Source organism: Solea senegalensis, linkage group LG12 (genome assembly GCF_019176455.1).
Source record: "Solea senegalensis isolate Sse05_10M linkage group LG12, IFAPA_SoseM_1, whole genome shotgun sequence".
Taxonomy (NCBI): domain Eukaryota; kingdom Metazoa; phylum Chordata; class Actinopteri; order Pleuronectiformes; family Soleidae; genus Solea; species Solea senegalensis.
Window position 1 is genome coordinate 2,344,368 of NC_058032.1, and position 15,011 is coordinate 2,359,378.

At 45.3% G+C, this 15,011-nt stretch overlaps 1 protein-coding gene across 15 annotated transcripts in view; it reads right to left on the reverse strand.

Moving 5' to 3' along the window:
* Positions 1 to 3,365: 3,365 nt before the first annotated feature.
* Positions 3,366 to 15,011, reverse strand: part of rapgef2b (Rap guanine nucleotide exchange factor 2b) — a 94,616-nt gene continuing 82,970 nt past the window's right edge. For 10 of the 15 annotated variants that reach the window (XM_044039973.1, XM_044039971.1, XM_044039968.1 and 7 more), the window contains 12 exons: positions 14,765 to 15,005; positions 14,152 to 14,535; positions 13,855 to 14,066; positions 13,367 to 13,490; positions 12,909 to 12,932; positions 11,520 to 11,743; positions 11,091 to 11,258; positions 10,544 to 10,693; positions 9,079 to 9,280; positions 8,479 to 8,996; positions 7,924 to 8,345; positions 3,366 to 6,114 (listed from right to left, as the gene is read on the reverse strand). In XM_044039973.1, coding sequence (XP_043895908.1) covers positions 7,972 to 8,345; positions 8,479 to 8,996; positions 9,079 to 9,280; positions 10,544 to 10,693; positions 11,091 to 11,258; positions 11,520 to 11,743; positions 12,909 to 12,932; positions 13,367 to 13,490; positions 13,855 to 14,066; positions 14,152 to 14,535; positions 14,765 to 15,005 — 2,621 coding nt within the window. In that variant the 3' untranslated portion in view covers positions 3,366 to 6,114; positions 7,924 to 7,971. The remainder of the gene's footprint in view (positions 6,115 to 7,923; positions 8,346 to 8,478; positions 8,997 to 9,078; positions 9,281 to 10,543; positions 10,694 to 11,090; positions 11,259 to 11,519; positions 11,744 to 12,908; positions 12,933 to 13,366; positions 13,491 to 13,854; positions 14,067 to 14,151; positions 14,536 to 14,764; positions 15,006 to 15,011) is intronic. The other 5 variants (XM_044039964.1, XM_044039967.1, XM_044039972.1 and 2 more) reach the window with 5 other exon arrangements.

The following is a 15,011-nucleotide window of genomic DNA, read 5'->3' on the forward strand; positions in this document are numbered from 1 at the left end:
CACTGTACATGTGCAGATTCTCTGCCAGAGGCAAAACCTCCATATCTGCTCATCTACAGTGAAGGACTTTGGGAAGGGGGGAGCAGCCACGGGAGCGTAACACAAGAAAATGGTTCCTCCGTCAGATATAAACAAGCAGTCGATATGATGATAATAACAGATCCTTTGGAGCTGCTTATCTACAAGAGAAAAAAAGAAATACTGTAGTTTCTGTGCTGATTATTTGCACTATTGATTTTTTCTCAAGAGTCGTGAGGTATAAAAGTGTACCCGTGTAGCTCAGAATGATTCTGCAGCAGCAGTTCTGTGTCTGTCAGAGTGAAAAGGTTTCGTCTCTGCGTGAAGAGAAGGGGTCGCCGCTGTTGTCGTGTCTCATCGAGGAGAGCGTTAGAGTGATGTTATTGCTGCTGTTGTGTTGCAGCGACACTTTGATTCCTGTTAAAGGCAAAAACATAAAATAAACATATCCCACACTAATCCTACAGTAATTAAAGGAAACCATTTAATGTCAAATGAGAATGAGTTTTTCCCTCAAACAGAACAAACAAAATAAGGCGTGAAATCCACTCTCAGCTCCCCCCACACACACAAACACACACAAACACACACAAACACACACACTACAGTAAATTGTGTGGTAAAGCACTTTTTATTTATCTTTCCTCTCCCTTGATTCTTTCACTCTGACAGCTTTTAACTGAATTGTCCGCCCTGGCCTGTGTGGCCCCGCGGTGTCCAGACACAGGCCGCTCGCTGAACACTGTGACATCTCCACTGCCCCGCCTCCCCCCACAGCTCCAGTGCTGTTGTGGCCTTCATCCAATTTACCATGAAAGGAATCCAGACAGTTTCCCCATAATGTGACCCACAGTCGCCTCGACTGAGGACGCTCGCTGACTCCGTGCCCAGGCTTTACTCACATATAACCGGCCGGCTATCTACAGAGGACCACTGGCCGCCTGCTACCCCATGATAAGGCCCATCGCCCGGGGAACCAGTGGACAGCTCCACGTGGCATTTCATAGAGAAGAGTGCCCCCTGCTGCTTCTGAGGGTGCAGCGTGCTTCCAGGGCCAAGACATCAGTCATCTTGCATTATTTTCAGGTGGGAGGTTTTACTGTCGGACACAGATCAGAGCGGCGTGTCCGCTGTGATTTCATGCAGCAGCTCAGTTTTTTGGTTTGTTTTTTCCTTCCATGTTGTCTTGGTTACGTGCTCATGTCGGTCACAGTTATCTTTGCAATGCAGATGAACTGCAGAGACAATGTCCCCTCTTTGTCAGCATTATGGCTGTATGCAAGAATTAGCCAAAAAATGTGGGTATGGATTTATTTAAATGTCACGGTGGTTGTCATTTTCATCTCGGGGGAATAATGAGCGAATCAGACCAGACCCAAAGCCTTTGGGACGCGGAGATTAAGAGAGTGTTTTATGGACTAAAACATCTTTGACATCCATCAAAGTGTCAGGATTAAAATGTCCACATATGTCAAAGCTGTGGACATTTGTCCCGACCCCTTTCACTCTCTAAGAAGAAACTAAGGATTTGTAAATTGTGAAGATTTCCGGAGGCCAATGGTCACTTCAGAGCAATGAATCTTTTTTAAATGGCAAATGTCACCAAATCTAAGCCACGTAGGAGTAAAAAATAAAAATAAATTCATGCCTTTCTATAACATCTGGGGTCAGATATCATTACAAAGGATCAGTGGAAGCAGGACTGAGTTTCAAAGTGCAACTTCTGACCAGATGAATGTGATTTAGTGCCATAAATAATAATACACTATCAAACCAAAGCTGTGGGCCGAACAAAACCTGACCGAGGGCTGTGATCGGCCCCCGAGCCGCCACTTTGGACCATGCCTGGATTAGATGTTTTCACACATTGTTAAACAATGATACACGAAAAAATTAGACCATAAAACTATCATTAACTCCTTCATATCACTGGATTGTGAACGAGTTAAGACCTAGAGTTCACCTGCTATTGTGCAATGAGTGGATTCTCAAATTTATAATGATTTCATGGCTTTTTATTCACTGTTTTAAATGACTTGAAGTCACTTTTTTTTACCTTTATTTGCTGGGCTGAAAAGTGTGTGTGTGTGTGTGTGTGTGTGTCAGTCAGAGCCGCTGCTCATTTCTCATGGTAGAAATGAGTATCAATTTTTGGAGAGTGTGACAAATTGGGGCCCTCGGCTCTTTGATAGAGAGACCAGCGCGCCTGCATTATTCATGAGGACTGGAGGATGTCGAGCCGGGGAAATGGCATCGGCGGTCGGGATGGGAAATTGTACTCCTCATCTGAACACACACACACACACACAAATTTGCTTTTATATCTTAGTGAGGACGCTTCATGGATGTAATGCATTCCCTAAAAAAAACCCTTTAAAGTTGTGGGGCCCAGACACTGGACACATCACCGGCCGTTCACACATACAAACATGCATTCACACTCATATTCACACCCATGATGAATCAGCAAAAACTGCTAAAAATACAACATTTTTCAATTAAACTTCATTAAAATCTGCACACATTTGGATTATTGTGTCACCAAACACCACACTGATGATGATGCGAGGCACCAGCTCTAACCACTGCACCCACATGTCACCAACATACCCATAGAGACCCTTTTAGAATCTGTTCATTTAAGAGCAACAGCGCTCTCTAGTGGTGCAAAACCATAGAAAAAAGATTTTTACAAATAATGTGATCAAATTTTTATAAAAGTCTGACTGCTATAATCATTATTACACCACTGCAGGTTATTAAAACTATGAAGTAGATCTCAGTGGTTGTGTTGTGTTAAAATAAGAAATAAAAATTCAGACACAAATTAAATGGTTTACTTGCAGGAGAAATAAAACATAACGGCACATATTCCCCCCGAGCTCCATCCACAGGTAACACGCTTCAATTCATTCCTCTAATAATAATAATAATAATAATAATAACGTGGCGAGTCGGAAATATAAGACTTTTGCAATAAAAATTAAATCTAAGAGACGACGATAATAAGAAATTAGAGGTGGGATTTGCACGATTCTCAGAGGCGCGAACGCATAACAAGGCAATAAGAAACAAGTCAATGAAAGAAAGGCGAGAAATTCAATATCTTCTTCTTTTTTTTTTATTATTAATTCTGACGCACTGTGGTCAGATAGAAAAGTATGTGGGTTACACTTTTCAAGTTGCTTCCATGACTTGTGCAAACACTAGACGGTATCTGGGGGAGAAAGAAAGAAAGAAAGAAAGAAAGAAAGACAGAAAAACCTCTCAAAGGGGGAGAAAAAAAAACAAAAAAAGACATCGAAATGGAGAATGAATGAATGAATAAGTGCATTTAAATCTAGCTGTTGATTTCTTTATGCAGTATTTATTGATTCCCAGCTTCATATAAACTGGATGTTGAGGCATAAACATAGTACATTTGAAACAAAAATATAACCAATATTTACAATTATTGTATTAAAAATACAAAAAAAACAACCGATAACGCGCTCCCCCGCCGAGTGTCTTTGTAAAAGACGTACAGGTCGAGAGCAGCACGAGAAACAATGAGGAACAGAAGGTCATCACCAGCTAAATGTACACGTCTCACTGACATCACACACCAAACGGCAGTAGCAGTTCTACCCACTACACTTGAACCTTTACGCTTGTACATTTTTGTGCAACTTTTTTTTTTTTTTGTCTTTATGCACAATTATCGTCAAGAGTTTGAATGGAAAGTGAACGATGCCACGGTAATACAAACAAATTATTAACAATCTATCTGCAGCCATTACAAAAGAATTACAATAACAAAAAAAAAGGAAAGAGAAATCCGCCCCGATGCCGCCAGCCCCGCCCCTGGCCCCCGCCCCTCCAAGAATCATTTAACATGTCGTCACAGTGGGAAAAACACTGCGCTCGTTCATCGTCTTCTCTTCAGTCCGAAGTTTCCAAGACTGATCAATGTGATCAGTGCGAATCAATCAGTGACAGAAGGGAGAAAAAAAATCAGTCTGATTGGCAGCCGTGAAAACAAAAAAACAAAAAATAAAGTTTCTTCATTCGTCAGCTTCCTCACCGGAGTCATTTAAAAAAAGAAAAGAAATTAAATATTTAGTCACTTCCACTGACGGAGATATGCTGGAAAAGCTGGATGCACAAGTGTGAGTGATATACACACTGATGTCACACGTGAGAGTTCGTGGTCACACGGCAGCAGAGGAAGAAGAGATGCAGGGGGGGGGGGTAACACAGGGCGGTGGTGGCCCCCCTCATGTAACGGTATATCTTTAGATCTTGAAAAACATGGAGGGGAGTATCTTGAATAAGGCATTTTTTCCTCGCGCTCCACTGCTGCGGCGATGAGAGCGACCGTGTGAGGATGCGGTCGCGTACGCGTCACCGTAAGGCGCTTTTTCCACATTCGACGCGGCGCGTTCACGTTTGAGGAGGTGGATTTCGAATCGGAGCATTTGTGGATGCTTTTCTTTTATTTTGAAGGGAAGTGTGTACATGTGTTATTTAAGGCCTTATCCACATGGAAACAGAACTCTCCCTCTGTGATCTTTTCCTCTCTCTTTCATTTGCCAAAAACACAAGAAGAAGAAGAAGAATGATGTCTGTTGGGACTCTGATATCATCAAAAACACCAGGGTGAAGAAAGCCGATATGATAAGAAACCTTTTGCAGATTCTCCTAAAGATAGATAAACTCGCTCCCGTGTGTGTGTGTGTGTGTGTGTGTGTGTGTGTCGGCCCCTAAGACTCTGTACAAGATTGTTTGTAAAAACATTTACAGCTGAACACACGCACGCAGCTTCTGTCCGACGTCTGTGGACGTTTAATACCCTGGTTTCTAAAAAGGGGACGAGAGGCCACTTTTCTAACCTCAGAGAACAGTTTGACCTTTGACCCACGAGCTATGCAGATTCCCAGCGGCGTCCGTCAGAAGCTTTCTTCTGAGTCTCCTCCTCCTCCTCCAGTCGACCTCGCGAGACGTCGCCGCCGCCGTCGTCGTCATGTGCTTTTTTTGTTGTTGATTTAAAAACCAAACAGTTCAATGTAACAGCATAACCACAGTCTGATGATGAGGATGAGGAGGATGATGATGATGATGATGATGGAATGACCGGACACGCTCCGAGGCGACGTGACGTGATTCAGTCATACCCTGGTGTCCAGGTCAAAACATCTGGCAACGTCTGGGATTGTGCTGAAAGTGCTTTGTCTCTGTGTGTGTGTGTGTGTGTGTGTGTGTGTGTGTGTGTGTGTGTGTGTGTGTGTGTGTGTGTGTTCACTCTCCTCCGAGCTTTAATAAGATTCCACGTGTGGATAATACTGGATTTTTTTGAGTTTGAACACTCAACAACAGATGGGTTGTTTTTTTTTTGTTGTCTTCTTCTTCAGTCCAGGCAGAGAAATGTAAGATTTAAGGTTTATTATAACTTAATTTCTCTCTTCTTTTTTTTCTTTTCGGCTCCCGGAGTGCAATCAGTCAAAGAAATGTAAACAGAAGAAATAATGAAATCTAGAAGGAAGTCACGTTGTTTTCTCTCTCCGTCGGGTTTCAGTTCTTTGTTCTGTTTTTGTTTTTTTTTAGAAAGTAGAAAATGAGGAAAAAAAGTGCAGATGAAGCTCAACACGTCATGATGTCGTTAACAGGTGGGGGTTTGGGGTGGGAGGGGGCGGGGTTTGTGTCACTGGGTCCAGGTCTTAAGGAGCCGGTCCTGTTTCTAACAGCGACGTCAAAATGTGTTTTTTCTGTGTGAACGCGTCTTTTCTCCAAAGTGCCAGACATCGTCTTTGACCTCCTCTCCATCTCCGTCCTCCTCCTCCTCCTCTTCTTCTTCTTCTTCACAGTATTTTTTTGCATGCAGGGTCTTTCAACCCCCCATGATGCTTTAAGGCAGGGGAGAGGGAGACGAGCAGAGGAACCCACTGACCAGGAGGGAGAACCTGTGGAGGAGGGAGGCAGGCACGTATGTAACTGACGATGAGTCCTTGTTTCTTCTTCAGCGCCCTGAACAACAGGCAGACTTCAAGTTACAGCGAGAGGACGTCGCGACCGCCGTCCGTCCCTCGCTCGCTCACACTGCCGACACCTGCTCGTCCTCTGTGGAGAGAGAGACAGGAAAAAAGACACAAAAGAGACGTTCAGTTGGTTTTTTTGAAAGTTGAAAAGAGTAATAAACGAGAATAAAGTCAACTTTACTGACGGACGTTTTCCCCCAAAGTCCAGTCGATTTACTGCCTCGCAGTCACATCAGTAGATAATAAAAATCAACTCGGAGTGACGTCTATCGATTTTAATCTGTCTTTATTTGACACGAGACGAGTGTGGACGTTTGAAAAGCCCCCGCTGGTTTACACCAGGACGCAACAACGTTACATTTCTGTCGCTAAACCAATATTTACTCACAGTTTTTGTATAGTATACGTTTGTAAAGTTATTATTTTTGACACATTAAACAGATTCTGTTTGTGGCTGTACTTGATTTTACTCGACGGAACTTTATTTTCTCAATTAACCGAGAACTAGTTTGCTGTATTAAATCTCATAAACCTGTAAATGACGACGCTCTCGAATATCTTGTTTTGTCCAGTAAACCAAAAGGATTCAGTTTTAACGATTTATTTTTTTATACGGTGCAAAGAAACCAGGGGCATATCAGGGGCAAGTAAGACTGTGTAAGTGTTTGATTACAGGAACAGCTTTGTGTATAAAAAACGCCGTCAGTGAATCAATATAGGTGCCGTTAAATAGCTCTATATCCCAACAACTACTTCTGGATTTATGTCTCTTAATCCTGATTTGAGCAACACGTCTCCTCCGTGTGAAGGTCACGGTGAGAGCTGGAGCCAACGGAGGCCGACAGAGGCTGAAAGGCAGGGTTCATTCACCCTGGAAAGGTCATGAGTCCGTCACAGGGCAAATGAACCACCGTTCACTCTCACATTCACACCTACAGTCAAATTTAGAGTGTCCGGTTCACCTAATCCAGCGTGCACACAGAGAGTCCCTTCAGTGACCCGTGATCGTGAGTCAAGCATGTCAGGGGATGATCACGCTGGTTCGTTTGTATCAAAGTCTGTGCGACTTTTTTTCTGTTTGGTTAACGGAGGGATCTGATTTGAGGAGGAAACATTTTACAAAACGCGCTAAAATACGGCGGTTTCTCCCCTCTCTGCTCGTGAGGTCAGACTAAATTACGTTGTTCTCTTTTTGTCACTTTCTGTTAATAATAGAAAAGAGATGAACCATCTCCAGGACATTCTGTTATTCTGATTTTCACCTTGTATGGGAATAGAAAAAAGGCTCCAAAACGGCCAATCACGTTATCTAAAGCTCTGCATGCTTTCACACAACTTTGACTTTAACTTTTTTGGAACATCTTTCATGGGACAAAAGATAAGAAACTGCCTCTGGTTTTCTCTGCGAGTAGAAAAACTACTTTTCCCGACTTTGACTTTGAGCCGCGACACATCAGGACACACGTGTCTGTGTTTGTGTTCAATACCTGACAAACACAGTGTTACATGATTCAATCAGAGACAGTGCAGGCGGGTCAGGTGTGTGTGAGTTTGATGCACGGGTGGTGCCTGCTGATGGATGCTGGTCTGGCACCGTGTGTGAGAGTGAGAGAGTGAGAGAAGAGTGCAGTGAGTGTGTGTGTGTGGTGGCAGAGAAACTCATGCATGATGAGGGTTCTATGAGTTAAAGGTGAAGGTCTCACTACGAATGAGTTGCGATGCGTTTCTAAAATCGATCACAGAGAACTTCTGAGGTGAGACTGATCCTACTGGTGCTGTGTGGGATGATGTCAGCACCACTGTGTGTTCCTGATCGCATGCACGGTTCATTAGAATGGAGGAGGAGGAGGAGGAGGAGGAGGAGGGGGCAACCTGATGAATAAGTTTTTACCTGCCTTTGAGGGAGGGGCCCTGCCTGTTTACCCCCGCACACACACTCTCAGGGTCTGGGAGTCTCGGGTGTATGCCGTGCCACTGGCTTTGGCTTCCTCAGAGCGACTAGTTTGGAAGACAAGGACTCACCCTCCTCTTCATCATCGGGCTCTTGGTCCTCGGCCGGTGAGCGAGTGCGGTGGAGGCCGCCCGACCTCTGCTTCGCCCCCTGGTGGGCCTGGTGAGAGTCGGGCGACTGCGTGACCATGCGGGAGCGCTGCAGCGCCGTGGTGTAGTCGGGCGGCCGGCGGCCCGAGTGCGTCGATGTGGGCGTGGGGGTGTTCGGCGCCGGGTGTTGTCCTTCGGCGAGGTCAGAGATGGTCAGGGCGGTGTAGCCTGGGGGTGTCGGGGGAGGCTCGCGGTAACGGCTTTCTTTCCGCGCTGAACGGACATGAAAATAAGGATAATAAGATTTAACAGCATTAAAGGCGTCAGCGACTTATTGTGAATTCTATTTTAACAGCTCAGCCAATCAGCGATGACAGCAACTGGACCGTGAAGTGCAGTCACTCACAAATGAGGCCTTTACCCCCGGCTGTGATGGGCGACGGAGACGGCCGGCCCAGCTGTTTGGCCTCCTCCGACCCAGTCGATGTGATGCTACTGGTCTCTGGGTCGGCGTTGACGTCCTTCCCTCCTCTCCTCTTGATGGTGCCAGTGTCGCCCTCGGAGTCCTCGCCCCAGTACGCGGCCGAGGACGAGGAGGAACTGGCGGACGCCCAGCTCCCTCTGGCCTGAGCTGCCCACAGAGCAGCGGGTCCTCCTAAAAATGCCTCCGGTCCACCGGGCGGGAGGCCACCGATGCCGCCTCCGCCGAAAGCCAGAGTCTCCCAGCTACGTCCCTGCTGCATTGTCTGAATGTTGTCATGGGAACCAGAGGAGCAGGAAGTCCAGGATCCGCGACCGCTGTCGGCGGCATCGAGGGAAACCCGATCGCCCTGATCCTGAGTTAGCTCCTCTGAACTGGGCGAGGACAGCACCGTGGGGCAGCCGGCATAGATACCCCGACAGTCCTGCATCGACGAATACGACCTATAAACAAAGGAAAGATACTTCAGTCCTGAAGTGAGAAAACGGTTTCTAAACACAGTTTTTTAATTATTTTTCTTCTTACCCAAGGCTGTACTGGTCAGGATCAGTGGTGGCTCTTCGTTCGAGCCGCGATCCCCCGATGTGAGATTCCCCGACTCCTCCCGAGTGGCGGAGTCTCCTCTCCTCCTGGGCCATGTCGAAGGAGGAGTTACTGACGAGGCTGGAGCGAGACGAGATCTCACTGTGACCAGAGTCTGAGTAGGCGTCTCCCATCCTGTTGTAACCTGAAAAAACATTAGGAATTTCTTATTATTTTAACCACTCAACCAAAACCTCAAGAGTTAAAGTATTTATTATGATTAATATTGAGTCAAAGGAGGAAAGAATTTGTACAGGAAGCTTTAAAGGTAAAGGTTTTTTTTAGAATAAACAGGACTCAGAGGAAAAGCCAGCTGACCAGGATTAGTCACCAACAGGTGACATAACAATTAAGCTCAGGGTGGAAGAGGAGACGCAGGAACACGACATCTAAAAGGTCTTAGCAGGGACACAAAGCCAGATTCTTTAAACCCACCCACTGTCACACACACTGACTGTCAGCTGTTTTGTTTCCAACAATATTGGATCAAACAGAGCAGATGTAATTTTTTAATTTTTTAATTTCTGGATTATTTGTTAGGGTTTCCTGAATTGAAATCTTTTTTTTTTTTCCTGTAAAAACTCATTGTGCACTTTTATTATAAGTTTGTATTTTATAGTGTTATGGTAATTAAAACACAAACTAAAGCTAGTTACAGCCATCAAGGATCAAACAAACAAAAAAAGAAGATACATTTAGTACATAACAAATTACAACGGCGAAGCAACGCGGCCTCGATGTTCTGAGGTCACTCCGTTATGTAAGTCAGGTCATTGCTGAGTAACCGTGTTCTGAAGATCATTGTGTTTCTGTGACGTATGTGTTCCAGGTGCAGAAGAAAGGCTTTCTTTTACCAACGAAACTTGCTCAGCATCCGAAACCTTGAAGCCAATACCTCTTGTGTGAGTTCATACCATAAATCACACTAACCTTGACCTACATTTGATGTAACAGAGCTGAGGTTTATTTGGACCCACAGTGTTTTTGTTCACCTCCTCACCAGCACAAGCTAATCTGTAACTACACCGGTTTCAGCGGAGGAGGAGAAACACATGCCGGGTTCTTTCCCACACCTGCGATCAACAGGTTAAACACTCTGTACACATGAGCTGGGCGGGGATTTGGCAGCCTCCGTGTGAGTCACAGTTCTGGTTACTTATTGTCCCTGTGCGTGAAAGTTAACAGATGTTAGTTAGTGCGCGTCGTCATAGCGATCTGTGAGGAAATTAAAAATGGCGTCGGCTTTCAATGAGTTGAGAGAGTTTAATTTTTTTTTGTAATTCAGAGCTTAAACTTCAGGCAGTTCTCAAAAACAACCACCAGATGGCAGTCATGACACACCATGAAGGAGAGAGGAGCCTGACAGAGTGGGGAGGGGAAGGGAAGGGAGGATTATTGGCTTACTTACCCTTCTTGGGCGAGCTTTGGGGGGAGGTGGGAGGGGAGGAGAGCTGGGAGGAGGCGTTGGACACTGTGTCCTCTGGCTGCCTCCGATGCCGGTCGCTCCCTTCCTCCGACAGCGACAGAATCTTCTTCAGAGACTGCGGGGAGCTGGTGCCTGCGGACATCAGCAGAATTAGCATGAGGAACGGTCTTAGGATGCTACAATGGCTTTGTCTGGGATTTGGGGTTTTTTTCTTAATATGTTGCCAGACAGCCTCTAGGTGGCAGCACCACCATAACAGACGATTGGAAAGTGTGCTATTGTCTAAAAAACATAAGGCAATTGAGGAAGGTGATTTATGCAGAGTTCTTGTCATTCTGTCTATAACCATGCATGAGCAAAGAGACAAGAAACAAATTGTATTCAGAGGTGATTTTTCGCTCTAAATGAAAAAAACTTAAGTCCTAATGTACCAGAAAAATACAATTAAAAGGACACATATACGGAGACTTATCTAGAAGTACTAGCTGTACCATTTGAATGACTTGAAATTCAATAAACCCAATTTTACCAAAAGGCGGCAGATCTTTGACCGGAACTTTCTTCCGGGATGGGTAAAGTGCCACGGCGGGGACCTGGAGGGCCTGGTTTCCTTTGGCCAGCTGCCCCCTCTGCTGACTGGCAGCCCGAGACACGACCGGGGACGTGTCCGGCCGTTTCCCACCAGCATTCTTCGGCACTGAGTACGGTGAGGGAGAAACATGTATGTTAAATGGATTGCTGGTGGACAGTTTGGTTCTGTTGCGTGGCTCAAACCTACAAGCACCAACAAACAGCTGGTAACGCTGGCATTGACCAGTGTGAAACTCTATGGGTGGTTCAGCAATATCTACTCCTTGCCAATTAGTCTTAAAGGGAGACTTAAGTGTCTTTACAGTCTGTGAATCCTGGGCGGAACAGAAAGATCATGTTGTGTACAAAGCTGTGCCACAAAACTCACGCGTACTGATGGAGGGCTCACACTGCAGCGACAGCGTCTGCAGACTCTCCTCGTTCGTCTCCAGGCTGAGGTTGGACAAGTACTGTTTGACCTTTCTGGCCATCTGGGCGTCCTCGTAAAGCTTTTTGGCGTTCAGGAAGGAGCTGCGACGCACCCGCTTCTTGTGGCCCCCTGTCTGCGTGACGTCGAGCACGGTCGCGTTGGCACTACCCTGGCTTAGAGACCTGGGATGTACACAAAGGCGTCCACAGAGACAAGCGACACGCGAGGACATAAAAGTGTTGGCACACAAAAGGACACACAAAAACAGAGAAGAGAGCAGAGAAAGACTTAATTAAGATGTTGCTTTAAACTTTCAACTTTAAGTGTGAATGTATAGGTGCTACTGGGCCTGGGATTTTTTTTTTTTTTAAAAAAGGACATGCAGAGAGCAGCTTTAGCTACTCCTCTCAACGCCATTACATTCCAGACATTCCAGGCAGCAGGGGGAAGGGGGTGAGTAAGGGTGAGTGATGGTTATAGCCAGGGGAGTAGAAAGCAGGGGTGTTCTGCTAGTGTAACACGGTCATAGTTTACATTTCTGTGGCTTGAGTCAGAGCTGGTTGTAGTCGTAGTAAAAGTTCTTTTTTTTTGGCGCGTGGCTCCAGTGTTAGACTTTTAAGTGACGTCAACCTTGTCACAAGACAAGTCTCTAAACACTGTGTTCACCAAAAGATGAGACTTCTCATGATTATGTTTTCCAATTACAACCAAGGTCTCCCTATGGCAACAACTTATGTCATAATTACACAATACAGGACGCTATAACTAAAAGACACTTTTCCATAATTATAGGGAAAAGTTTCATTATCATAAACCAAATCATAATCATGGGAAACAGGAAATAAATGTGTCCTTTTTTAAGGCAAATGCTCCCATCAAATGTTCAGTCGGTACATTAGTTTTCCTCATTTGACCACAAGAATGTAAATCATGATTAGTATCCAGAAATATCCACGATATCTGGGTTATTTACAGGTTTGAAAGACAGATAAAAACCTCAGAGACAAGTGAAATCATTCTGAAACTAAAGCTGCATGCATATCGTTAGACAAAACGACGTGAGGAAAGGCCACATCTGCTATGCAAGGCTGGATCCAATCATCCAACACTGGTATGTTTATGTAAGATTCTATAAAATGTAAAATAGTCCGACCTAGTTTTAGCACAAGTGACCTTTTATATATATATATATATATGTATAAAAAAAGAGATCAAATTAGTTAGGCTTAGACAATATTAGTGGGAGGTTTAAACTGGAAACAAAGAAGAAAAGATGCACACACATATCGGCAGAATAAAGGGCAGTGGTGCAGGGGATGCAAAGGGTTGCAGGGTCACCAGACTTACCCTAAACTTCTCCATTTCTTCTTCCTAGAGGGCGAGTGCCATGAACAGAGAAGCATGGGGGGAAAGGGTGGACGAGTAGAGAGAGAGAGAGAGAAAGAGACAAAGCTTAGGACAGGAGAGACCACCAAGACCACCGGAGAGAAGCAATTTCACCCACATGAAAGTCAGTGGAGAGGAAATTAAAAAAAAATGGTGACACTCCACTAGGAAGAGACATCATTAGACAAAGACACACTTTCACAGGAGCACTGTGCACATCCTATGCCAACAATGTGTATGAGGAAACAGTTGCCAGGAGAAAAACAGTTGCCAGAGGGAACAGCTGCTTGAAAGAAAAGCGTGATGCAGAAATCTTGATTGGATCTACGTGAACCGGCTAACCCCACAGAGTCTGGTTAGTCAAAGGTGTGCGGACTGCTCCTACAGGGATCTGGCTTTGGCTTCTTTTGTTTCCTCACCTGGTCCGGAACATGAGAGCTGGGTCCATATTCACTGACGCCATGCGACCGACGTGGCGAATTTCTTTGGCAATCATCCTCAGTTTCTCAAAGTTGACCAGGCCGTCCACTTTAGAGTCATTGCCTGGGATGAGGAATATGAGAATGATGCAGTTTAATACTTAGCTATTATAATAGATGGATGGCATTTTATTTATTTATTTTTTCTCTTCTTTTCTTTTATCTTTTCTATCTCTGTTATTGGAATGATGGCAAAATGTACAGTATAACTTGTGTTTCTTTTATTCTTCTTTTATTATTATATGTTATAATACAATACCTGCAGTCATAAAACAACAGAAACTCCCTTCACTACCTGTTAATTGTGTATAACTATGGTGTTACATCGTGACATGGTATTTAAATTTAGAAACTAATATGCAATAACAGTAGGCCGCCTTAAAAAAAACTGATAGCACGAGCTAATCAGTTTCTAAATGGTCAGCTACCTTCGTGTAGGAAGGTGAGGTCCTTCTTGATGACGGGGAACAGAGGGATGATGGGTGGCTGGAGGTTTTGATTGTTGAGGACGTTCCTGTACTTGGCCATATTTCTGGAAGGGTCGAAGAGGTCCTGCAGGTCCCCGAACAGCTTCTCGTACTTGCTCGGGAGCTTCTCCCACGTTCCCCTCAGTCTGGAGACTGGAGCCAAGTTCAGACCGCTGTAGGAAAGAGCGACAACTTCATTTAGATGCGACAGCTAAAACACGGCGGAGCAAACGCCCATGTCTTATTCGTCCTTCTCACCTGATGATGGCAAACATGGAGCTGAAGTTCTTGCACTCGCGGCAGTGCAGGGCGATCTTGATGAAGTGCTTGACCGTCTTCATGCGTTTGAGCTGGTTGGGCTCCCGCGTCACCTCCGTGGCCACCCAGAACGTCTCGTGATTGATGGCCTCCTCGAAGCGCTTCAGACTGGCCGAGCCCGTCTTTGAGCGGAGCTTGAACAGGTCGTCGATGTATTCAGTGGGTTCGATGGCGCAGAAGAGTTCAAAAGCCCGCATGGAGAGCTGCGTGGCCACCTCCACCGTACTGAGCTGCAACAGGGAGATCTGGCCTTCTCGGAGGAGGTCCTGAGCGTCCTCGTCTGAACATAGCGTCTCCGTCTCCATGTTGCTCTTTAGGTAGTATCTGATGATGGAAATCGACAAAAACACACCTTTTTAAATCAGAAAACACCTTTTGTATATGGAGATATCACCATAAGACAATCTATTCTGACATTTTTGTGGACTATGGTGATTGGTTATCACTCGTATGGTTATTACTACATTCCTATATTGTAATTTAACCAATATTTAGCCAGTGGGGCCTAAAAGGAATAATAGTTAAACAAGACTCCCTCTGCCTAGGACATTACCTTCCGCTGAGCTGAATTCTGTCAGCCAGTTTGGAGAGCTGGTCTGGTAGTCGCCTCTGCTTGATGACGCCCTCTGGCGTGACAGACACCTCACACAGTGAATAAGCTTCTGGCGCCGCAGTCAGGGCGAACTCCCTGATGGCCTGGGCGACCACCTCCTTAGCCGTCGTGTCCTTCCCGATCATGATGTACCGAGACTGCTGGTCAGCCTTGAAGACCCTCAGCACCTGGTCAGACATGTCTGTGG